Source organism: Pholcus phalangioides, unplaced genomic scaffold, assembly GCF_987345545.1.
Source record: "Pholcus phalangioides strain wild (caught in Gottingen) unplaced genomic scaffold, Ppha-v1.0 ptg000007l_1, whole genome shotgun sequence".
Taxonomy (NCBI): Eukaryota; Metazoa; Arthropoda; class Arachnida; order Araneae; family Pholcidae; genus Pholcus; species Pholcus phalangioides.
Window position 1 is genome coordinate 63,530,104 of NW_028301600.1, and position 20,041 is coordinate 63,550,144.

Genomic DNA, 20,041 nt, shown 5'->3' on the forward strand with positions numbered 1-20,041 from the left:
GCTTATAGTTTTACAAAAAATATCAATCATTAAAAAACACTTTTTTTGGTACTACCACTTGTAAATTAAATGAAAAACACAAAATACAGAGATGAGCAAGCAGCATCATTGAGACAATGTGATAAAAACCAATTCGGCAGGAAAACTTGAATGAGGGAAGACTTTAGTATCTTTCTTAACCAAAATATATCTATCTTTTCATATGCACATGAAAAAAATAATTCTTTATCCTGCATTACCAATCACCAATTCAGCAGTTCAAATCAAATCCTGATAAGTCGGATGGCAGTAGCCAACAAAAAAACTCTGAGCTGACGTTAATTCAATTTATCGGAAATTCCAATTTCAGAGTGGGGGAAAAATAAAGATATTTATTAAAATAACAGTTCTCTATTTACAAATACTGTATTAGTAAAACATGTCAAACTACTGGAGATGAAGAAATTTGAAAAGATAAGCTATTCTAATTTAATTACTGAATGAAAATACTTAGAAATAAACTAGACGTACATATTGTATTATGGACACAGACGCATACATGATACATGTATAAATGAAATGAATCAAATGAATCATAAATAAAGTGCACACCAGATTATTTCCTGTCAAAAAATGCACTGATTGCCTATCGCTTCTTTTGTGAGAAAGTCATTCACATTTTGTAAGCAGACAAATGAATCCGCTAAACGAATCTGCTAAATTCCATTGCTAAATGTTAAATTCTATTGCTAAATGCTACTTTTTAAATTTCTCTCTTTTCAAAAAACTTTGATTGAAAATAAATAAAAGGAGTTAAAGGAAAATTTTAATACGGGATTAATTTAATTTTTATACGGGAAGAAGTTCAGAGGCTGAGTGAAAACTTCATCTTAAACAGATATTCGAGCTATCGGAGTTCAAGTTATCGTGAATTGACTGTACTATGCTCAAAAGCAATTCAGCACTGTACTTTATGCTCAAAAGCAATTCAGCAGTGCACTATGCTCATCATCAGGGGTAGGACTTTTATGCACTAAAAATGCAACATTGCTTATTGGTTAAAAAACCAGTATTTCAGATTTTTTGACATAAAAGCCTGCATGTATGCACAGAGTATAAACGGCAAAAACCCCAGTCTGATATGCATCTAGTTGACTGACATTTTTCTGCATTTGAGTTTGGGACCCTTGCAAGTCTCTACACAACAAACTATAAAACAATTTTTTTTCAGGCTATCAAAAATTCTTTGCATGCCGACTGACATCACTGCCACCCTGCATATTAATCAGGACTGATTTTTAGCTCTCTGTAAAATACAATCCAAGCCTGTCAGCTCTGACTTGAACAAAAATCACTCTCTTCAGTGATTGGTTCACATCTTTGCACAATCCTAATGCAATCTCACCGCACAGCTTCTATAAGTCCGGCCCCCACCTCCCAAAGAAACTTTCTGAGGCCGCCGACTGAGTCCCTTAATTCATGAATATTCAATGCAATCCAAACCTGCATGTGCCCTTATGGGTCATATATATGGATATCTAGCAACAATGGACATCCCTCCCCATCCCAGTTTTCTTCATATCAGAGCTCTTACAGCACGTATGATGAAACATTCTTTTCAACACAAGTTCTGCAAGCTCGACCATGCACTATGCAAATAAAGCTGGGTCCAGACCCACCACGCTAAACTCTCTAAAAAACCTGTTTTGACAGAAAATGGGTTTTTGCATTTTTAGGCATCAAGTACAGTGGCAGGTTTAGACATGGCTTTACCCGAGTTTGTTTTCTCTCTCTCTCATATGCGTATACGAATTCGTCATTATGGTAAAGATTGATGCAACTCAAAAAATAATAAAAATGAGTAAAACACTGCAAGAAACACAAAGACCCGATTTTTAAAAAAAATAAATTTCCGTAGTATTGACAGTGTCTCCTGTAGCTCTGTAGTTTATTGCAGCTGTCCTTAGAAACTAGGGACAATCCGTAGTAGTTGGCAACTCTGTATGTATGTATGTGTGTATATATATATAGAAAATTATATATATAAATTATAATTTAAATATTTTTGGAATTCACACAGGTGAAGGGTCTTTACTACTTCACTTTGCAACACTTTCCCAGTTTACAAATAGTAACAGATTTGTTAACATAGAACTCAGAAATGGAAGGTCCTGAAACAGTAGGATGGGCAATAGCAATTACAAGTTTTGGGCAAACAGGGGTGATTGTAAAATTTACTGAAGAAAATATAGACTAGCTGAATGTTAAGCAACCAGAAATAGAAAACACAGAATAGAGTATTATTCTATAAAATAGAAAAATAATGGAATAATTTCTATAAGGGAACATTATTTGGTTTTTTTAAGCCTTCACAATGTTTGTTTCGCCATAATTGAACATAATTTTGTCCCGTAACAAGCTGTGTGCTGGGAACACATTTTTCTGATCACCACAGTTGTAGAAGCTGGCAATTTATAGACCTGTGGTTACTTTGAACAATAAGTAGCAGATGCAACTCCCTTTTGTCATCAATGTGCTGTGGAAAACTAACAGCTTGTCAGCCATTCATTGCTTCTCCATCTATACCAACTTTGATACGTTCTCACACTGATGATGCATGAACTGCAAAGGATATTGTTTCTAAAAGGGATGTTACCAGGGTCATCACAATTTTTTTTTTATGAACATCTGGTAAATCAGTTGTTTCACCCACAGTGCATCCAAAAATTATACTTGTGAGAAGTTGGCTTCTTCGTGATATATTACAGTCAAATCTTGTTAATGGGTCACTCTTGGGAGAGCAAAAATGTGATCCTGTAAGCAGAGTGACCCGATAAATGGAGTAAGCCATGACCTCACTATTTCTTCTCCCCCACTGATGCACTCATACCCATAAAACAAATTTTGTTATTCAAATAAGTTGTCTTGGAAATTTATCAATTTAAGTAAATTATATTAATTTATATTATTTACCTTAATTTTCGTTTCTGTCATAAGATCATAGAATTTTGCAAAAGCCTGATGCGGGGTCATTTTGACAGCAACTACTTTTTATAGGTTTTGAGCTAAAAACTACTCTAGTAATAATAAAAAATGGTTCACGACATCAAAATATGTATTGAAAGGAATAAAAATCACATTTATTCGACCAGTAGTTAAAATTACAATTAAACAATTATCCATGTTTATACTAAAAAACACAAAGAGTTTGAAAAATGAACTGAAGTTAGTTTTTAAAGATTTTGAATTAACACGTTTTTGTAATCATTTCTCAATGATGAAAGTGTTATAGGCTGCACTATCTACTGAAACATTGTCAATAAACTATGAAAATGCAGCAACAATATTTTTATGGCACATACGAATACTTAAGTCACCATTTCCAAGGAAAAAAAAAATTAGTAAGAGAATTCAAAATTTAAAGAAAACACAAAATTGAAAGGAAAAATACCAAAAACATTCCTTCTCGTATAGAAAACAAATTGAGTAAAAAAGTAAATTTTGGGGTCGAATTCACCATACTTGCTGGGCCCTTTTATTCATGCGTCCAGACACATATAGGGCCTCATGCTAATGAAACTAAAATAGAAAAAAATATGTTTAATTTTATAATATATAAGATTCTACATTATCGTTGACTGGCAACAACACTTTAATAATTTTTTCACTATCATAAAAACTGGAGTGTCTATAACAGGGCTTCTTGGAGCTGGAACCTCGTGCTCAAGGCCAATCACCATCCCTCATATTGGGGGGGGGGGAAGGACATGCTCTGTTGAATGGCCAGAAAACCACAAATAATTGTGAATTGAGTTTATTATAAGAGTTTCTAATTTCTATGAAAATCGTTGGGCTTCACAAAAGTGACCCCTTGAGCGGAGTTTGAAAACATCAGGAGTTTATTACCACAAGAACACCATAGAGAACAATCAGGGTTTCAAAAAATGTGAGCCAGTAAGTGGAGCGAAGCGTTATCTGGGTGATCCGCTAACAAGGTTTCACTGCATATAAATATATAAGCCAAGTATGCTGTAAGCTGAGGGCACCGAACCTATTTCAAACTGTGCTATAATTTCAAGTAGCTGCCGCATATGTTAATGTGTGTGTGCCACTCTCTAAATTTTGAGACATAGATTATATGTCCCATTTTTACGGGACCGGGTCATTTGCTCCCCCTACCCAATATAATTTAGCTGTCCTTATTTTAAATGTAAAAAGGAAATTTTGTAATTTTTTTAGCACAAATCTTTTTTTCCCTTTGGAATCGTAAATTTGATTATTGCACTGTAAATCTTGCACGTTCACAGCCATAATATAATGGCTCATTGGTTTATTTTTTCTGTGGCATTCAAAATAATTGCATCCTGTTGTTTTAGGTAATTCTAAAATCCTATTGATATTGTGCTAATCTTATGTAGTGTTGGTGTTCATCAATGCAAGTGTCAAAAGTTTTAACCATGTGTTGCACACAAAACTAGGAAATTGAAAAACTTTAAGCATGAAAAAAAATTACATCCTATGGAAAAAACCAGGACTCTAGAAACAAAACTGTGTTAATTAGGATCAACTCTATATATGATCACTATGTACCATTACTTGAACTCACCTAATTTTAGCTGGTTTAAGACCATAAACTTCAATATAGTAAGTGATTTCAGATACAAGGCGATCAGTTAGTGTATCAAAATCATCAAAAGTTTCTCCCTAAAGAAATTAAAAAAAATTTTTTTTTTCACAGACTTATGACAGATGCTGTTCAACAAATCATTTTGACAATTAAAAATATATGTACGTAAATAATATTAGAGAATGAAAAATATAGTTTGTATGGAGAACTTCTAAAATTACTTTTTGATTACTTAATCATATTGGAGAGAAGAAAAAAGTTGAGCAATAAGTTTAATAAGCAATAATAAGTTTTTTAAGCAATAAGCTTCTGAAGTTGAGCAATAAGTTTCATGATGGTATTATAAGTGATAACACATACAAAATGATCAGAATGTTCATATCTCTGAAAAAAGAATTACAGTATGATCTGTCAGATAATAGAAGTCTGAGAGACAGTACATATACTATATATATATATATATATATGGCATTTGAGTGACACAGTGGTAAGATGCTCGTCTACCACTAAAAATGCTGCCACCACACAGGTCCCTATGTTCAATTCCAGGGAAGAACACAGATAACAAGTTCTTTTTCTACCGAATCTAGAATGACCACAGATAGATGGCACCTTCATTTCCAACCCAACTCGATCAGTTGTAAATTGCTGTATGGCAATATGACCAGAGTTGGTGTGCAGTAAAATAGTAGTACAAACAAAAATATAAATTTTATATATATATATATATCATTGCTCATATGGTCACCGATACAAAATGATGAAATAAAAAGCACACTACCAGTGAAATAAAAAACAATAGAAGAGTGATTAACAATGATATAGAACACAGATAACATTACACAGTACGATATTCTAATGAACATGTATGAAACTGCATTATTTCCACTGTGGAATGTAATACAGCAGTAAAATAGAGGATTTTTTTTTTCTTGTTTTATTTCTCATTTGCTGATATTTTTTGCCCAGAACAAGGCCTGTGGGTCAGGATTGGTTTTGTAATACAAATGGTTTTAAACAACTAACAAAGTTTTTAGTCACTCAAGTCAGCAGCCTAATTGCTAAATTTAAGCCACAAGCTTAAATACTCGGTTAAAATTTATGACTAAAATTCAAACCCAAATCTGACCCTAAAAATCAAACCCAAATCTGACCCTAAAAATCAAACGCTATCTTTACCAAAATAATGAATAAATATTGCATCATGCATTTATGATATCACCAACAGGCACCATCTCCATTGGCTGTTCTTATGATATTCTGGCTGTTCTAAATATGAACAAGTATTTAGATTTAAACATGAAACAAATACTTCTAACTGCAGAGTGAAACATTCACTGTTTATTAAAGTAGTAAATCAACATTCCAGTTATAGCTCTTCTAATAGAGATGAAATTGGTAGGCACATTCATACTGGTCTTCTGAAACAAGTATTAATGTTCTAACCAGGGCGTTCAAAATTGTCCCACCATCTCCTCCTCTGGAAAAATTTTATCAGCAACCCCATCTCCACTAAACAAACCTACAGGTTTCTATATTTGAAACAACTATTATTTCCCTGCCTGTCCAATGTAATGCATCTTCAGAGGAATATCAAAGTTTGTAAAACACTGCTCATTGAAAATAATATTGTATGTGAAGTAGAATGTTGACTATGTGAGTTTCCAGGTGATTCAGGATATACTTTTCATATATTTCATATATCATTGATTTTTAAAAAGTAGATGAAATAAAATGATGCACAAATTACTTTACACTGCAAGAAACTGGTTCAACTACAACTTCAACATGTAGCAAAAGCTTTACATGCTATGTGATGGTATTTTTCTCAAAACATGAACAGTGATATTTAACATATTGTAAACTAAGTAGAATACAATGCTTTATAATTCATGTAATTTTATATATACTACATTTAATATTCTTATTGCATTGTATAAAAATTTAAAATAAGCTTTATGCAAATACACAATATCAGTATACACATCTTTATATTATCTAATTTTAAAATATAATCATTTTTGAAATTTGAAAATATTTTACATTCACTCGGATATTCTTAAAATTATTGCAAGCATTCTTTTGAACGTTTAAAATATTTACAGGCATTATAAGAACCAACATAAGTAATACATAATGAATAAAGTGACAATATGATGCTTGTTTTATGCAGCATTCCTGTATTTTTCTTATTATTTGCAGTCTAAATATATAAAAAAAATGTAGTTTCTTATTACAATCACAGTTCTTTGAATTTATAATATAGTGTTTATAACTGAACTGACAACTCAGAGTCATCTGTAGCTCGATCTAAAAACAGGAATATTGACAAACTTGGTAGGGGTGGGGGAGAGTCAGTGTAGTAATAAAAAATAAATTATGGCTGTTGAATTATCTACCAGGCATCGAATAATGAAACACATGGAAAAAAAAAGAGATAAAAACTCCTTTTCACACAATTGGGCCCAATTGATGATTAGACAGCTTTGATCATCTTCAGTTATATTTTTAACCTAGAGTTAGACTAGCGTGATGTTACTACAGCTTCTTCATGCAATTGAAGATTTAATTTTTTTTTCTTCTTTTTATGCTAACTCTCCTTGAAATATTTGAGAAAGCCTTTAATATTAATTCAATCGAAAAGCTCTGTAAAGATATGGAAATCTGGAAAATGCCAGCCTAAATCCAGAAAGTTGACAGCTCTGAGCATATTATATTATGGAAGATACACACAAGTAGTCTCAATAATCCAACGTGGATGGAACCGAGGCTGCCTCAGATTATCGAAAAACTTAAGTTATACAAAAAAGAAAAAAACAATAAAAAAATGTTTTAACTGTTGGTTATACTCAAAAAAAGATAAGCAAAAGCAGTAATAGCATACATACTGTATTTGCAACATTTTTAATTGTTTCACTTCTATACAGTATTTTTATAGCTTCAAACTTAGTCAGCATAGAAACAAACTTTCTTTTACTTGTATAAGTCATTTTGCATCATTCTCACAAACAGCACAGTAGAGATCTTAGTCATAGGATTTGTTTAAAAAAATGAAAAATGTAAAAAGGGGGCAAAGATAAGAGAGTGATTGAGAGGAGTTGGAGATGGAATTGATGGTGAAGAAAGTTGAAATACTGATAGCTTTCAACTGCCTTTCCAATGTAAGCAATTAGGATTTGGGATGATTTCATGTAAGCAATTGGGGAGGGGGGCAATGCCATTGTCCACCATTACAAAGAAAACTGTAAAACTTGCTTCTATTTCTCAGGATCCTGGAAAAATTAAAATGGTCTATGTCCATTCAAGGGAGTCTAATATTTCATTACACCAGTTACCTATTATATAGTGCTGGGGGCTGCCTAGTCTCTCTTAAACTGAAATTACTGCACAATATATAAGTACCACAGTATTCCTGGAAAAAATGAAATTGGGTTCTTGGAAGAAAAAAAAAAGAAGAGAGGGTTTTAAGAAAGAAATTTGAAAACTTTCAGTGCCCTGGATAATTCTGAAACTGGTTTTTCGAGAGACTACTGTACATCTACATGGAATTTTAAAGGTAACTGTTGGCTTCCAGATGTTTTCACCTAGATTATGAACATTAAAAAATACTGTTTTTTTTACCTGATTCCGCTCTGACATTAAAAACTCAAAGTTTACTGTAGGAAGTCCCAACTCGAGGTATGTTCTAACAAGACGCAAATCTGCACTGTTACCTGGAACATATAAAACATTGAAATTAAAAAGTGTAAATGCAAATTTTTAAAGATTTCATTCCACTGCAATTTAACTCGACAAAATTATTTGTCTTTAAAAAGTAACTCAATAAAGCAAGAAAAATTCAATATAAAGAGAAAAATAAAGTAGACAAAAACAAAATAAATAAAAATAAACAATTGCAAGAAAATTTGCAAAAAATAAAACAGGCATGAAGTAAATAACTAAAATAGAAATCAAACTGCTTATTTAGACAAGACAACATAAAATCAAGCAAAAAAAAAAAAAAAAAAATGACAATTACAAAACAAACACTATTTGACCTAAAGGGTGTGTGATATTTCCATAAACAGTAAATTGTGACGAGATTCATGGCAACATTACAATTTTACCAATTATCAAATCAAATGAACTGTTCAATATCTGTTAGGCCTGTGATGCTATGAAAAAAGCTTGCTTAATTGCTGCTAAGTAACCATAAGACACTTGTATCTTTGTAAAATGACTGCAGTCTTCCAAGCTGAAGTACTGGCAATAGCTACACTAGCTGAAAACTTAATCGCTAAAGGGTGCCATAATAAATAAATTTTTATATTCTCTGAAAGCCAAGCAACAGCAGTGGCTTTTGACAACTTCAAGTTTCAACTGTGTCAACTACTTTTTTTTCTTTCAAACCAAGCACAACTCAGGTCTATCTCCATCTATGGGCAATTTACTACCTAGTGAGTTATACTGGAAGTGTAAGTGGGTGTACCTAACAGTCTGAGTGCATATATAGTGTTGTGTTTGATTTTTCAGTGCTATCATCTATATTTCAGAAGTGAAGTGCAATGACTGAATTACATTTGTACAGGTCTGTTGCTCTCTGTGGCGAGACTTTAAAAGGGAAATTGACTCGCACTTGCCCCTCGAAGTTGGGAACCACAGAAAACCAACTTCAGCTGACTACCACTATGGCAACAGTGGGGTTCGAACCTGGGACCAACTACTGCATTGGGACCAACTGGTGTTAACTACTGCATTGATATGTTGAATTATTTAGCAGCACTTGAAAACAATAACTTTTATTGGGTCTCAGGACAGCAAATATGAAGCTATATGGACCTGAACCTTTTTATCCTGTTTCCATGTGAATCATAAGAAATGTGAAATGATGGATAAAAATACATTATCGTAACAAAATAAACATTAGTGGCGGTGGAACAAGGCAGGACTACAGACAAGACAAACTGGCCTTGGGAATCCAAACGAATATCGCCAAAAAACTTATTTCACTGAATAGGAAACAGATTCGTTGAGTTATACAAATCATCACTGGCCATGCTAACCTAGTAATCCATCTACACAACTGTGGCTATACAGATTCATCTATCTGTCCTGTGTGTGGAGAAGATGAAACTCCACTTCTGTATGTAGGATGATGCCCTGCATTCTCTATCCCCAGAAGGATTTAATTTGGTGACCACATCAGGTGATGCTAAGTGAAGTAGCAAATGCAGTTAGCATTTATAACTTTGTAAATTTTCTTAATTATACTGAACACCTGAACTCATGTTGAATATCAATCCTCCACTCTGATTTAAACTCTCACGTGTTATTTTCAATAACTTTATGTTGGGTTTCTGGCCATATAGCCAGAGGAAATCTCTCTTCTGCTCTTTTTCACCCCCTTAAAAGGGAAATCACAGATAGCAGCAGCCTCCTTATTTACTTATATATGGCGATACCCTTAGAAGGTATCTCTTAATGTCCCACTTACATGTTCTAGTATTTAACAGAATGGTAACAGTTATCATGACTTTCGTTCCCAACACCGTTGCAAAAACTTCTGAGAAATCCACACAGACGGGTACTTCTACACATCTACATGACCCATAATTTGTGTTATACTACTTGGTGTCAGAGCAATGGGCAACATTGTCTAAGCTTTCGCTCTTGGGACAAAAATGTTGCAAATTATCTGGTTATTAAATTTGATTTTTTTTTGCGAAATTTGGATTGTTTTATATGCAAAACTTGCATATCTCTATTGATGAGTGACAAAAAATAATGATTTTTTTAGGAAAGGAAGTTATATATACTCTGGCCCTCAAGTTTCACAAAAACTTATGCAAATGATATTTTTCTATCTTATCAATTATTCCACTGCAAAAATTAACAAAATCATTGGAGCAATTTTTATTGTACAGTTGACATTCATAAGCACTCAATGCCCCAATAATAAAAAAAATGCAAAAGTTTTTCATCACCCCATCGAACTATTGTTACAAAGCAATAACAGAACTGGTTCATAGTATACCCACCTGCACATGTTCAAACTCACCAGCTTCTTTCCCTCTAACTGCATGTCATCAAGCATGGAAAACAAAGTGTCGTGTGATTGAGTAGCATGCTCTTCAATAAGCTTGTTTGTTTCATATGCATGTGCTATTAATTAGCTTATTGGTAGCATATGCTTGAAAGTAGTGTGCTTTCCTCTGTTATTAAATCCAATCTCCAATTAAATCCTCTGTTGATTGGTCCTGAAACCAATAGCTCTTGATTTCGGAAATCCAGAACAAACCTTTATCAGATGTGGGGACCAGTACTACAATAACCATGGACACTTTGGAAGGTAGATTCCACACAACATCAGCATGAATGTTGCATGAAGAATATAGAATTGGAAAATCGAAGAATAGTGAACACATTGATTATGAACGTTTTCAGGCTTGATGTAAATTAATAGTTCAGGGTTCATACTCATTTTCGTAAAAAAATTTCCCTGACTTTTCCAGGTTTTCCAGTAATATTTTCAAAAAATTCCAGGTTTTTTTTTTTAAAATCAAAAAATTGATATAAATTAATAAAAATTTAGAAAAAATTAATTATATTATAAAATTATTTATATTAAATTAATAATTTTAATTATAAAATTAATAATTTTAATTATAAAATTAATAATTTTAATTATAAAATTAATAATTTTAATTATAAAATTAATAATTTTAATTATAAAATTAATAATTTTAATTATAAAATTAATAATTTTAATTATAAAATTAATAATTTTAATTATAAAATTAATAATTTTAATTATAAAATTAATAATTTTAATTACAATATCATAATGACATCATAATCACAGATTTTTTTACACACATTTATGCTTTTCAAATACACCTGATGGAGAAGAAAAATGGAACACAATTAAGGAATGAAAGATTTCCCTTTTCGGCAATTTCAATGCCCACAAGATTTAAGCCCTTACAGTTGTTTCCTTTGTGACATAATTAGTCAAAGATGTAGTTGGCTTGCACTCGCGTAAGCGCTAGAACCGAGAAGCTACGCAATCGGGGGTTGTTCACTGAACTCTGATTTGACGTGCTTGGCATAGTTGTGGATAACTTATCTGCCCATGTTGCGAGTTTTACCGCAAAGCTGCCACCATGCTTTATACGGGTCATTTTTGACTGCTTCGATCCAATCAGCCTACTGACGATCCGCTCAGACAAGTTTTCTTACAACGTATTGTTTTCAAATAAAAATACCCACGTGAAAAATCAAAACATACCCGTGCGTCATCTGTCGTTCCTAACTGGTCAACTTACGAAATTATCGCAACTGCGCTTTGTACCTATGGCTTTCTACGATGCGTAGTTATGATGTTTCTGGGAAAGCGCTAGAAAAAGTTACGATAAAGTCGTAGCAATACGCTTTTCCAAGCGGACTTACGAAATTCTCGTTCCTCCTTGGCAGTATCTAACGTTTTTTGCGATACATTGCAATATTTTACGGATTATCAATATTTACGATGTTATCGGAATTCCCTTTTTCATCCAGACGGATTTTTTTTCCCTCATTATTATTTTTGATCAATCTTTTTTCCCGATCAGACGACAATCGTGACGATTTTCCAGGTCGTTGTTTGAAATTTCCATGTTTTAAAGCAAAAATGGGCCATTTTCCCTGACTTTTTTTAGTAAAAATTCTTTTCCCTGACTTTTCCAGGTTTTCCCTGACCCGTACGAACCCTGTAGTTGGAACGAATCCCTTAACCTGAAAACATTCCAGATATTTTTAAATAATATGTTTTAGCATAACTTTTCACATTCAACATCAAAATTATGATCCAATATTTTCTATAGAATAGTCAAAAGCTATTGATTACAAAGCTATTCACAAATGGTGTAAAATATAAAATTTGGAACATTTCCAACTTGACATCAAAATTTTACATTTCATAATTATTAAGATATTTTATAAATCCATTTTCACATTTAACTGGAGAAGCAGGTTTTGTAAATATATTTTATAAAATATCCTACACTTTTTCTTGACTGAAAATAGCAAACCAATCTTGGCTGAAAATATCAAACCATCTTCAATTGAAAATATCAAACCATTCTCGAAGGAAAATGTCAGCACATTTACAACTGAAAACATGAGAGTAAAATATCAAACCATTTCTCAATTGAAAATATTAAACCATTCTCAACTAAAAATGTGAGGCTGAAAACATCAGCCAATTCTCAACTGAAAATAACAGCCCATTCTCGTGAAGGTACCAGCCTATTCTCAACTGAATATTTCCATTTTTGAAGAAATCTGTTTATTTACAGATGAACTAATTTATGATAGCAAAATTCATTTACCCATGAAAATAACAAATAATTTTCGACTGAAAATATGATATTTTGTACATAAATATCAGATATAAAATATCAACAAACCCTGTCAGATACAAAAAAAAAAAAAAAAATTGATATAAAGGGGAAAAGGATAAGTAAAGGGATTTTTTTTTTCTATTATGTGCATATACATATAATACTTTTTTAATTTTCTTCTAAAGGAAAACATGAATCAAAATGCTCAAAGAGGTATATTATCACTTTAAATAAAAAAATTTGGGAAATGAACAAAAGTTGATCCATAATCCAGAAAATTTGCTAATTTGGAATCACTTAGGTCCTGAGGAGTCCAGATTAGGGAGGTTTTACTGTGTTATGTTTGGAAGCAGGCACATGTTCCAACAAAAGTAACAGAAAACATCAGATTATAAAATGCTTACCATCTAATCCATGAACACAAACCACTAGGTGCATGCCTTCTGGACTGAAAGCGCGGAGGTCACTATCACACTGGAAATAAGGAACGCTGGATGCCAGACATGGAAAATCACTGTATGAATTTAGAAAAAATAAGTGCTATTAAGAAAATTTAAATTAATTTTAATAAACAAGATTAATAACCATCACTTACATAAGAGGTCACATTCCCAAGTTAATTTTTAAAACATTTTTTTATAAAAAAAAAAAAAAGGTTTACAAATTCCATTAAAAAAAAAATCCCAATAATTCTTCAAGAAATGTAATGATTAAAAAACATACATATAGTGGGTGTTTCATGACAAATGCCCCAAAGAGTAAAACTTTTATGCCATATTTTAAAATTGAAATAAAATTTAAAAATATATCAGCAAATAATGAAGTTGTGTTAGTGGTGCTTCTGCAAAATAATAGATAGAAATGAAATTTTTTATATAACCTTCCATCAAGAAATTTCAATTGGTAAAATCGTTTTTATTTACTGTACCAAAAGAAATTTACCCTAACACATGGATAAAAATTCATTGAGAAATCAACAATTGAAAATCTCAATTTATCGCAGAAGGAACATAGGATTTTCTGAGCTATGCCATAGCAGAAACTAGAGTGAAAATGTACCAAGGTGCCATGATTGAAAATACATCCTCCAGACCTCTTACCCACTTTTAGGGGTCCACAGACTACCATTTGAAAATCACTGTTTCAGGCTGTTTTGTTTTTATTATATAGTATTTTTGGTATATTAATACCACACACCTGAGTATTACATAGAATATCGGGGTGTGTAGAAGTAAATATGAAAATTGCTATTGGAACTTACTTCCATGTAAGTGTCATTGCCTCTGTAGTCTAGTGGTCTAGGGCATTCAACCAGAAAGTGAAAGGACGTGGGTTTGATTCCCCGCAGGGGCAGTTGAATTTTCTCTTTCCAAAAAATATATCTTTGCATCAGCCAGCTGTTAAAATCCTTTGTATGGATAGCAGAGAGTGATGTCATCCTCGGATAAGTCGCCATCTGATGGCATCGCCAGCAATTGTGAGATTTGGCCTGAATTGTGTCAGACTGTCATGTACGGCCCCGTTCAGTGCACATGAGCGCCAAGGAAAGATTGAGATATTCGTCGCATCTGTAGTCTAGTGGTCAAGGGCATTCACCCGGAAAGTAAAAGGATGTAGGTTTGATTCCACATAGCAACAGTTGAATTTTCTCTATCCAAAAAAATATATCTTTGCATCAATCAGCTGTTAAAAACCTTTGTATAGATAGCAGAGACTGACGTCATCCTTGGATAAACCAATCTTCACCAGGACTTTTTCAGCTGAAATTTAACAGTTGCTCAAACTGTTCCTGTGGGAGATAGCTGGAGCCTACACAAAAACGAGTCACTACCACCACCACTACCATAAGTGCATGGGGTCTGAGGTGAAAAGAAATTACTAGGGTATAGACATTATATATATAAATGCCCTCCTCCCCCACTTGGTCAAAAAGTCTGCATTGTCATGGGGGGGGGGGGGAGATCAATTGAGAAATAAATTTTACAAAAGTTAACTTGATCTTCCAATTGAAAAAAAACCTTTTTTTTGTCTTTACACTCTTATTATTGCATATATATATATATATTTAAGACAAAATTAAATTTTTCATTGTGGAAAACACCCTGACAATATAAATGTAACAGGACATAACTTTATAAGAAGTCATATTAATGTTTTTGTGAAAGATAATTGCTTCATTTTCCCCAGGAACAATTACGATAACATAATGATTGCTTATAGATGATGAGTTGTTAAAAGGTTCAAATAATTTTTTCTGCTATGGTTAGAATAAACATTGCACTCAAAGCTTTGATATAGGTTGGAAAAAAAGGAAATTCAATTTTATCTTACCTGTACCACAACCAAGGGTAACGCAATTGCTTTCGAAATTCCTCTTTAGCCTTCACAAAACTAAACAGCAAAATATCAAATAATTATTATATTTTCTATCAGTATAAAAAAAACAGTACATTTCTATTTGAAATAAAATGCGAGCAGTAATATGTTCAACCAGTCATCTGGCTATGACATCATATGATATCATGCCAAGTTTTGGTCAAATTATTTCAATTTTTGAAAACTAATTAGTAATTAGTTCAATTATCATTTTTTTATTGATGATTTAAAAACACAGTTAATAACATGAGATGAAGTCAGTTTCAACGTATTCATATAAAATCTTTTAATATAATATATTTAAAAAAATTCTTAAGAAAATATATTTTATCAGCTTCAAACTTTGAAAAAATTAAAAAAGGAGAAACTGGCCAGATGACTGGTTAAACATCTTGCTTATTGAGTGGAGTAATTACTCATAGTGCTTATTGAGTACCTGATCATTTCAGTACCAATTACTGATGCTCTTCTAATACTTGGGACATCTTCAAGAGAAGAATTTGAAGAAATCATGTTAAAGCTTTGTTCATCAGCATTACAAATATTGTTGCCAGGTTGGTAACATTCATCCATGCCTCGTAAATCTGTCAACATCTCAAGAATTGTACATTTTGACTCATAAAAAGTCATATCTTGAACATCATCTTTAAGATCAGAAGATGAACTCTCAGTATTTTGAGTTTTATCATCTTCTAAAATGGCTGATGATTCTACTTTAACTTGTTTCTCCTCTACTTCAATTTCAGAATTCTTCAACTGTCCCATTTCATCAGAGTCATCTCCAGCAAATTGCGCAGGAGGTTTGGGAAAGAATAATGTTCCTTGACAAATTAGACTAGTCAAGCAACTGTCACTTGTCCAAGAAGTTGCTTTTGTTCTATTTTTGATAGGAGATTTCTTATTTTTACTGGGCTGTTTTATTGGGACATCACCATTTTTTAACAGAGAATTTTTGCATTCAGTACCTTGCGGTGGATCTCTGAATTGCACAGGAGGTGATGGCGGACATATTTCACAGATATTTGTTTCTCCACCAATATCAAAAGTAGTTTCACTAGCAGATTGTGTAATAGAGGTATACGTTGAAGCCTTTTTACTGGAGTGCAATTTTTTTGGTTTATGTTGAAAAATATCCTGCTGTCCAGATTTGGATGGCTGACTTGAAACAACATGTTCAGATTTATTTGAATACTCCGAAGGTACTTTAAGTGCAATAAAAACATCATCATCTTTCCATCCTTCTGCAGATTTGGTTCGTTGCTTACCAGCTTTTTTAACAGCACTAGAATTCAATTTACATATTTTATCATCCAAAGAATGATTGTGAGACAAACTTCTCATGCTCTTGTTGGTAATATCTCTAGATCGAACTGAGGGGGAAATTGTTGGCATGTTTGACGTCTTACAACCATTGCCTTTTCTAGACACTTTAGAAGGAACTCTATCTGAATTCTGAATAGATAAATCTAGAGCTGCCCACTCCAATTCTGAACTAGCAAATCTTGATCTTGGTGGCGGCGGAGGAGGAGGTATATATCCACTAGTAAGATCTGGCATAGACTCACTGTTAGACAATGATTTCCCTTCTGTATACAAAGTGCTCATCACACTTAGTGTACTCTGTGAATGTCTGATGCCATTTTCAACAGAAAAAGGAATTCTTGAAGATTTAGATAAGCCACATGCAATTGTCTGACTAGAATCTAATTTCTTAACACCCAACAAAACCACTGAACTTGGACCCTGATTAAAATGAGGCTTTTTGAGCTGCTTAAGAAAATTTACTGTTTTTGAGCGCAACCTTATCTTTGACTGCAATGTAATTTTCTGATTCAATCGAGAGAATGTACCAGTGCAAAGATTATACTCTTCACAGTCACTTTCAAGTTCAACTTTGAAATTGTTTAGTAACTTGTCTTTGAGCTTCTGTTTCTTAGTAGCAAGAGGGCTTGGCTTGACTGACACCGGTGATGATACTGCTGATTCTGGACACCAAGATATGGCAGATGGACTTGTTGGCGTAGCTGAAATATCGGGAGATCTGGACTTCTGCCCTAGAGATCCCTGAGAATTTCTTCTTGGAGGTTTTTCATCAACAGTCTCATTGACTAGGAAGTTCACATCACATAAGCTAACTGTTGATTCAGATTCTATAAAATACCATAAAATAAATTATATATATATAATTTTTACAAATACAATAATTTAATAACGATAACATACAGGGTCACTTGCATTCTACCAACTGATTTGAGTGTGTGTGCTTGATATCTATTTACATAGATTAAGAGTTGTGAATTTGACAATCACTATACTATTTGTAGATATGGATTGCATGAAAAATCCCCAAAAATAATATAAAAGGTTTCAGATGAGGCAAAAGGTTACGTGCGTAGGATTGTTATTCCTACCTTTTTGAAGATGACTCCAGATAAGTAGTGACTGTGGATAACGAATGCTAAAGTGAAATGACACAGAATTCAATTATCCCATGAATGTGAGCAATGGTAGATACTGTCTGGTTCCGGTAACTTCAGTCATTACAAAATCCTCCGATTCCCCCCCCTTATTTGACCCTCCTTAGATTTAATTGCTCTAGATCAGTGTTTCCCAAAGTGGGTGATAGAAGTTATGAGTTGGCTCAAGTTCGGGGAGAGACAATGAGGAAAAAAATTCTGAAGAAAAAGCATGGTAGAACAAAAAGTTCGAACTTTGAAACTATGCCCCTGATTATTTGATCTGGGAATACTTGAAGAAGAGAGTCTTTGCTAATATATGTTTAGTCAATATCATCTGCAAATGTTTGATGACTTAGAGCGTGAAGGGGCAACACTTGAAGCATGAGCTGATTTTATGCAGTCTCCAGCTAGGCAAAAATACTATGTATTAAATTAAAGTTGTGACCATTATTTGAGCTAATGATTCCAACAGCAGAGTTCTTGATTAAAAAACTACTTACATGCACTATTTCTAGTGGCAAAATAACTATCTATGTTCTCACCATACTGTCTTTTCGAACACACAAATTACAAACTTTGTTATGAGCATTTTTTTTAATGCCATCTTAAAGAACAAGCTTTCTGCTGTGGTCTCTGCATTTGTAGCTGAAAGCATATATGCATATTTGGTGTTCTGTGCTCACTGTGACAAAATTTTTTCCAACGTGGATGCCAACTCTCAATGGTACCTCAAAACATTAATCAACTAAGCTACACACACCCTAATAAAACTATTGGGCAAAAATGTGTGATATTTGATATTGTGCTTGATATTTTGCCAGAAACAGAGAAGCATTCATCTCTAAATTTTGAAATGGAAGGTTGGTGGCATTCTACGTGGCACTTCTTGCAAATGAACTACTAATATTCTCTGGTAAAGAAGGCAGATCATGTCATAAGAATATATGTATTGTAAATCTGGTTCTGCGTGATTTTATGGACATACATTCTTTCACAGCAATAAGTAATTGTCTGATCTATAATTTTGCAAAGCTAGTCCATCTCATCATGGTAGTATCAAGCATTTACCTATTCCAGACATCCTCAACTATGTGAACTCCTTTCTCCATCAACTACCAACATCTCGAACAAAAGTAACTCCACTCATATTTGTGAAAACAAACAATATATTTAATTACCAACTGAGAGTACAAGAAAACCACATTCTCTCTCTCTCTCTCTCGAGCACACACATAATACATAAAAAAGAAAAACCCTCCGGCCTTTCGTCACCAGAGAAGCATCCCCCTACGTCTCCTCTTCTTTTTCTCTTCCTCCGGGCCCCCCAACAAGAATTCACTCTCCTGCAGTCTCTTTTTTTCTCGATCAGTTCTTTCCTGTAAGACCCCTAGGCATGACACCTCTCCTCCAGTTTACAATTACTGGACAATTGTCCATAATTCGTAAACTCATTCACCAAAATAACCAAGGTTCATTCATTATGTTACTCTGAGCCATGATTGAAATAAAAAAAACAAAAATACACTAGATGCAGGTAATACAGAATACGCAGATAACATATAAATACTTCAAACGCCAACCTAAATACATGAAATGCCAACCTAAATACATGAAATGCCAATAACATACAAATACATGAAATGCAAATAACATACAAATACATGAAATGCAAATAACATACAAATACATGAAATGCAAATAACATACAAATACATGAAATGCAAATAACACACAGCACAACGTACATCTTTTTTTTTCTTCGCTTGATATACAATTCACATCTTTTTTTTTTTCCACATCCACACTTATTCAATCACATATAAGGTGGATCATACTGGTAAATATAATTTGCTATGACATATTTCCCCTTTTTGTACAACATCATTAGTAGAGCCTGGATAGAGCATCCGCATCTGTATTTTGGCTTCCGGCTTTGTGACTTATAGATAGTTGAAACTTTGAAAGAGCAAGAGCCCATCTCTGCAACTTTGCATTTCTGGGCACCCCTTCGCATAGAAATTTGAGCGGATTGTGGTCCGTGTACAGGTGGGTCATCCTACCTAAAATCCAGTGCTCAAATTTTCCCAAAGCCCAAACGACCGCATAAGCCTCTCGTTCTATTGTACTCCATTTACTCTGAGTGGGAGTCAGTTTCTGGCTCACGAAGGTGATCGGTCTGACTTTGCCATCGACCCCTCGCTGCGCTAAACAAGCACCAACTCCTGTTTCTGATGCGTCGG

At 33.4% G+C, this 20,041-nt stretch overlaps 1 protein-coding gene across 2 annotated transcripts in view; it reads right to left on the minus strand.

The window, feature by feature from the left end:
* The window catches only part of LOC149085620 (protein FAM135A), an 81,818-nt gene that overhangs the window by 7,553 nt on the left and 54,224 nt on the right, over positions 1–20,041 (minus strand). For both annotated transcript variants that reach the window (XM_089233761.1, XM_089233760.1), the window contains 5 exons: positions 15,779–17,492; positions 15,298–15,357; positions 13,371–13,480; positions 8,228–8,319; positions 4,586–4,683 (listed from right to left, as the gene is read on the minus strand). In XM_089233761.1, coding sequence (XP_089089887.1) covers positions 4,586–4,683; positions 8,228–8,319; positions 13,371–13,480; positions 15,298–15,357; positions 15,779–17,492 — 2,074 coding nt within the window. The remainder of the gene's footprint in view (positions 1–4,585; positions 4,684–8,227; positions 8,320–13,370; positions 13,481–15,297; positions 15,358–15,778; positions 17,493–20,041) is intronic.